At 43.3% G+C, this 6,734-nt stretch overlaps 1 protein-coding gene across 1 annotated transcript in view; it reads right to left on the reverse strand.

The window, feature by feature from the left end:
- The window catches only part of LOC139266670 (uncharacterized), a 49,506-nt gene extending 42,859 nt beyond the window's left edge, over nucleotides 1-6,647 (reverse strand). The window contains exon 1 of the mRNA XM_070884258.1: nucleotides 6,082-6,647. Within this exon, the coding sequence (XP_070740359.1) occupies nucleotides 6,082-6,553 (472 nt within the window). The 5' untranslated portion in view covers nucleotides 6,554-6,647. The remainder of the gene's footprint in view (nucleotides 1-6,081) is intronic.
- Nucleotides 6,648-6,734: the final 87 nt, after the last annotated feature.

The raw sequence follows: 6,734 nt of genomic DNA on the forward strand, positions 1-6,734 counted from the left end.
AGGTGGGAGCAGCGTCGGAGTGGCCTATAAAAGGCCCAGCGGGAGCTTGAGAGTCAGCGGCAGTTGGCGAGAGGTGGGAGCAGCGTCAGAGTGGCCTATAAAAGGCCCAGCGGGAGCTTGAGAGTCAGCGGCAGTTGGCGAGAGGTGGGAGCAGCGTCAGAGCGACCTATAAAAGGCGTACCGGTGCAGCTACAGCGGGAGAGAAAGCAAAAAAGTAGAAAGGAATCAAAAGGTGACGTCACAGCCAATGGGGTAAGTGATTGGCTGGTGATTGGTGAGTAGCTTTTCTTTTTCTTTTTATATCAGTAAGTAAACTGTAACATTATTATTACCAATTTAAGGGTATCTAAGGGTTAAGTCATGGCAGGAGAGCTCGGTCACGTGATATGCTCCTCCTGTGCCATGTGGGAACTCAGGGACGCTTCCGGTGTCCCTGACGACTACGTGTCCCTGTCATTCTCGCCTCCATCTCCTGATGGACCGCGTTGCGGAATTGGAGCCGAGGATGGATTCACTCTGGAGCATTCACGATGCTGAGAATGACGTAAGTGGCACGTGTAGTGAGTTGGTCTTACCGCATGAGAAGGATCCACAGCCAGCTAGGGAATGGAAGACCAGCAGGAATAGTACAAAGAAGGTAGTGCAGGGGTCCCATCTGGTCATCCCCCTGCAAAACAGATACACTGTTTTGAGTGCTGTTGAGGGAGATGACTTATTAGGGGAGAGCAACAGCAGCCAAGTTCATGACACCGTGGCTGGTTCTGTTGTACAGAACGGCATAAAAAAGAGTGGGAGAGCGATAGTGATAGGGGATTCAATCATAAGAGGAATAGATAGGCGTTTCTGCGGCCGCAATCGAGACTCCAGGATGGTATGTTGCCTCCCTGGTGCAAGGGTGAAGGATGTTTCCGAGCGAGTGCAGGACATTCTGAAAAGGGAGGGAGAACAGCCAGTTGTCGTGATGCACATTGGTACCAACGACATAGGTAAAAAAGGGATAAGGTCCTACGAGATGAATTTAAGGAGCTAGGAGTTAAATTAAAAAGTAGGACCTCAAAAGTAGTAATCTCGGGATTGCTACCAGTGCCACGTGCTAGTCAGAGTAGGAATCGCAGGATAGCACAGATGAATACGTGGCTTGAGCAGTGGTGCAGCAGGGAGGGATTCAAATTCGTGGGGCATTGGAACAGGTTCTGGGGGAGGTGGGACCAGTACAAACCGGACGGTCTGCACTTGGGCAGGAACGGAACCAATGTCCTAGGGGGAGTGTTTGCTAGTGCTGTTGGTGAGGAGTTAAACTAATATGGCAGGGGGATGGGAACCAATACAGGGAGACAGAGGGAAACAAAAAGGAGACAAAAACAAAAGACAGAAAAGAGATGAGCAAAAGTGGAGGCCAGAGAAACCAAAGGCAAGAAACAAAAAGGGCCACTGAATATAAAAAGGGCTACAGGAGGGGTAAAAACTAAAAATCATGGTTTAAAAACTAGGATGAAAACACTACCTAAATGCACGCAGCATTCGAAATAAAGTAAATGAGTTGACGGCAAAAATCATTACAAATGGGTATGATTTGGTGGTCATTACAGAAACATGGTTGCAAGGTGGCCAAGACTGGTAATTAAACATATAGGGGTATCTGACGATTCAGAAAGATAGGCAAGAAGGGAAAGGAGGTGGGGTAGCACTGTTAATAAAGGATGATATCAGGGCAGTTGTGAGGGATGATATTGGCTCCAATGAACAAAATGTCGAATCATTGTGGGTGGAGATTAGAGATAGTAAGGGGGAAAAGTCACTGGTCGGCGTAGTTTATAGGCCCCCAAATAATAACTTCATGGTGGGGCGGGCAATAATCAAGGGAATAATGGAGGCATGTGAAAAAGGAACAGCAGTAGTTATGGGGATTTTAACCTACATATCGATTGGTCAAATCAAATCGCAGGGGGTAGCCTGGAGGAGGAATTCATAGAATGCATACGGGATTGTTTCTTAGAACAGTATGTAACAGAGCCTACAAGGGAGCAAGCCATTTTGGATCTGGTCCTGTGTAACGAGACAGGAAAAATAAACGATCTCCTCGTAAAAGATCACAATATGGTTGAATTTGTAATACAGATTGAATGTTTTCAAGTCAAAGATAGATAGATTTTTAAGCAATATGGTTGAATTTGTAATACAGATTGAATGTTTTCAAGTCAAAGATAGATAGATTTTTAAGCAATAAGGGAATTAAGGGTTACGGGGAGAGGGCGGGTAAGTGGAGCTGAGTGCACGACCAGATCAGCCATGATCTTATTGAATGGCGGAGCAGGCTCGAGGGGCTAGATGGCCTACTCCTGTTCCTAATTCTTATGTTCTTAAAAGGAAATGTTGGTCACTTAGAGGAATTAGTGATGGGGAACATAGAGATGGCAGAAACGCTGAACAAATATTTTGCACCAGTCTTTATGGTAAGATTGTCTAGCTGTCTTAAATTTATTCAATGACCCAGCTTCCACAGCTGTCTGATGCAGCAAATTCCAGATTTACAACCGAGAAGAAACTTCGCATCAGTTTTAAATGGGCAGCCCCTTATTCTAAGATTATGTCCCCTAATTCAAGTCTCCCCCCATCAGTGGAAACATCCTGTCAAGCCCCCTCAACATTTCGATAAGATCACCTCTCATCTTCTGAATTCCATTGAGTAGAGGCCCAACCTTTCCTCATTTAGTTCACCTTTGCAATCCTAATTGTTCTTTTGACTTCTAATCTCTTCATATTCTCTATCATGCTCTCCCCTGCTGTTTAATCACTTAATGTATGGCTTTATTCATCAATGGAGTCTCATTAGTATTTTGTTTCTTTTCTTTTAGCAGAATATATTTTTCCTGCATTCTGTTGGAACACCGTTTTCAATGTTTCCCATTGCTGTTCTACACCGTCGTTAGGCAAAATAAAATGGGCAACAATATTGGCAAAGTTCTATTCTCAGCCCTCAATCTTGCATAACAACCTTTTATGTGGCACCTTATCAAATGCCTTTTGGAAATCCAAAGATACATCCACTGGTTCCCCTTTATCTACCCTGCTAGTTATGCAATTTCCTTTTCATAAAACCATGTTGACTCTGCCTAATCATGATTTTTTTTTTTATGTGCCCTGTTGCCACTTCCTTAATAATGGATTCCAGCATTTTAATGTCTGTCAGAATAGTGGAGTTATATTTGGTACCTTCCAATCCACTGAGATATTTTCTTAATCTAGGAAATCTTGGAAGATCACAATGCATCCACCATCTCCGCAGCCACCTGTTTTAGAAGCCTAGGATGTTAGCTTTTAGTCCCATTAGTTGCTCACTTTTTCCTGTACTGATATTACTTAGAAGTTAGTCGCTGTCCTTAACCCCTTGGTTCGCGATCCTCTAATTCTGCCTTCGAGCATCCCTGATTATAATCGCTCAATATCTAAGGGAACAATGCTTACTTTTGCTACACTTTTTTTTTACATGCTTGTAGAAACTCTTACCTGTTTTTATTTTTTTCCTTTTAAATTCATTTTTTGATCATCGTCATAGTTTGCTGATTTTGAAAGCTCTCCTACTGCTCAGGCTTACAATTGTTCGCAATATTTTAACCTTAAAAATTGAATACTATTTTTGAGTTAACCACATATAGATCACTTTTCCCCAGAGTTTCATTCTCAATGGAATAGTTGAGAATTTTGTAATATTTCTTTAAATAATTGCCACTGCAATCATAGAATTCTAGGTTGAGAGAACATTGCTTTTGGGTCACATTTTATCAATTTTAAGGGCAAAACATTGGCCTTGAATATAAATGTCCAGAATTTCCAATGGGGCAATTCTCAGGGGAGTTGAGAGAAAAATCACTAAGGCGGAGATTCTACACGTGATCTGTGTAATGACTAATGTCCCCGTTAAGCTGGGACCTTCCACGCAGCTGTTGTTCCAATGTGAAAAACCATGAATGTGCTGCATTGTGAATGGGCCACGCACCCCCAAAAAACAAAGGGGGAACATTGTTCATGACCATTTCTTATTTTAATTAATTTAATACAACTTTAAATACACATGGCACTATAACTATCTGACCTACGAGATTTCACTTATTCAGTACAACCAGTAATTTGTAATTATATATAGTGGTAAGCCAAAACAAGGATTGGAAAAGGTGACAAAGGCTTGGTCAAAAGCATCATCTTTTCAGGCATGACTAAAAGGAGGGGTTCAGGGATACAGAGCTAGCCTACGCAGCCGCTAATTGTGGGCAAAGGAGGTGGAGATGCCAGAATTATAGGGAGGGGAAAGGCAATGGAGTGATTTGAACACAAGATTGACAACTTTAAAATCAAGGCACTGGTGGACCAGAAGACAATTTCGGCCATCAAGCACAGGGGTAATAGGTGACCATGACTTGCTGCAAGTTAGGATACAGGCAGCAGGGTTTTGGATGAGCAGGTTTATGAAAGATGGAGATGGAAGGCTGATCAGAGTTCTCAATTAACATCCTTCTACACTGCTCTAAATGTGTAAGTGGACATCAGGTTGGCTGAAATAAACTGTAGTAAAATACCTCCAACACAATTGAAACATGAACAGCCACTCAAATGAAGTATTGGAAGCCACCCAATAAACACCGCAATCACAGAATATTTTGGGAGGAACACGGGACAAAAAGTTAGAGCTGGGTCTTTATACTAAAAAAACCCCACCCAATTTTATTACAAAAGGGCATCACAAATTCAGTGTTGGTAAGAAATTATTCATTTTGTCAAATCATTTCACAATAGGAACTAAATGCAGCACGAGATTCGTCTGCACCGCATACGATACCGTTTTAAACAAATCTATCCCAAACTAAATACGCCATGGTTTACCTTAGTCCTTGCAGTTTCCTTGAGCAGCAGAATCAAATCTTCAGCATTTACATATTTTAGAATAGAAATCAAATAATGATTGGAGACAAGTTTGGCATAAAGGGATTATCTTCAGATTCATCTCCCTGGTGGGAATTTGAATGATTTAGAACAAAGACAAGTCACTAGAGTTCCTGAAGCTGCATTTTATTCGGATACATCCACTGGCAAAGATTTGTCTCCCAAGTGGCAACGCAATGTCCAAAGGACCATGCCAGCTGATGAAAGTACAACAAAATGACAATTGACTTTTTAATCAGTATACAGTTTTCAATAAATGTGTTTTAAAACAAAAGACCACGATCAGTTTGCTTTCAGTCTTGTAACAAGCTACATGAAAAAAGTTGCTGTGTAGGTGGTTCTCACTCATTACTTTTCAGTGATAAAAAAGAAAAATGACTCAGCAGGGACACATTGCTGGCAACATTCAGACTTAAGGTTCGCCCCCCACAAAAAAATGTTTTTTTTTTTTTTAAAACAGGTTCCATGGATCTTGTCCAAGTGAAGACCTTTAAATTCATTAAAAGCCACAAAGCATGAGGTTGATTTTTTTTTTTTTAAAAACGTTCAAGCCCCATAACGAGTTAATTGAGCCAAGTGGAAACAGCAAATTCAACAAAAAAATCGGTCGATTAAAATAAAATAATTCGAGCGATCCGTTTTCTCGGAGACCAGTCATATTAAAAATGGCAGTCCGGGTTTCCAAAGCTAAGATGATGTATAATGCCCGGCCAGAGAGTGGGAGCTAAGTGCTTTTCCGCGCTCTTTCATTCTTTGCGTCGTATGGAATTGTGGAAAAATCTCACCAGAAAGTAAAACGATTTCGACAAATTCCAAAGGAGCTCAGGGAAGGAGACGCAGTCGCCACTATACAATGTCCAAATGACAAAAAGGCTCCGTGGGTCTTATTTTAAAAAATATATATAGAAAACGACATGGTATTTGAGGCTCAAAGTCGAAAGCCCGATTTAAGGTAGCACTCCCAGATTAAACAACAGGAAACAAGATTAATCAAGACAATGGTGAAACTGGTTTTCTAGCATTTTAACATAACAGGCAAATCAAATTCAGATACAGACGCTTTCTGCGGTTCCAAGAGCCATTTTACTAACAAGGCGGGAGTTTGATCCTGAATCTGGCAGAAATGGTGCTTTGGATTCGATCAGTCATAGTCCCTGTAATTGCGGCCTCCGTAACCGCCGCCGCTGCCGTATCCGCCGCTCTGGCTCTTGTACCCACCCGAGTAGCTGTCTCCCGAGTCATACCGACCGCCGCCGTAGCCTCCGCTCCTGTCGTTCTCCCAGTGACTGCTGCCTCTCCTGCGGCCGCCGTAGCCGCCGCCACTGCCGCCCCGGCTTCCACCGTAGCCGCGACCGCCGCCCGTCTTTTTCTCCGCGTGGCCCACGCGGATTTGTCGGCCGTCGATGGATTTTCCGTTCATCGCCTGCAGCGCGTCGCCGGCATCGTCCGGGTTGTCGAAGGTGATGAAGCCGAAACCGCGGGATGTTTGGGTGTCCCTGTCCTTGATCACTCGCACCTCGGAGATCTGCCCGTATTTGGAGAACTGCTCTTCCAGGGTCTGCTCGTCTGTGTCGAAATTGAGGCCGCCGACAAACAACTTTCCTTCATCGGACATCTTGGCGAGGTTGCTGCGTACTTCACTCGGCAAAAGAAGAGCTCAAAATGGCGTTGGCTGCTCCAGCGCACGAGACAAAGAGGAAGGACAAGTCGGAAATGGCGTCATTTGAATCACTACGCGTAAAGATCGCCGGGTAAACGCCTACCCGCAACCTCGTGTTATTTCCCTGCTTCTCTTT

Source organism: Pristiophorus japonicus, chromosome 7 (genome assembly GCF_044704955.1).
Source record: "Pristiophorus japonicus isolate sPriJap1 chromosome 7, sPriJap1.hap1, whole genome shotgun sequence".
Taxonomy (NCBI): Eukaryota; Metazoa; Chordata; class Chondrichthyes; family Pristiophoridae; genus Pristiophorus; species Pristiophorus japonicus.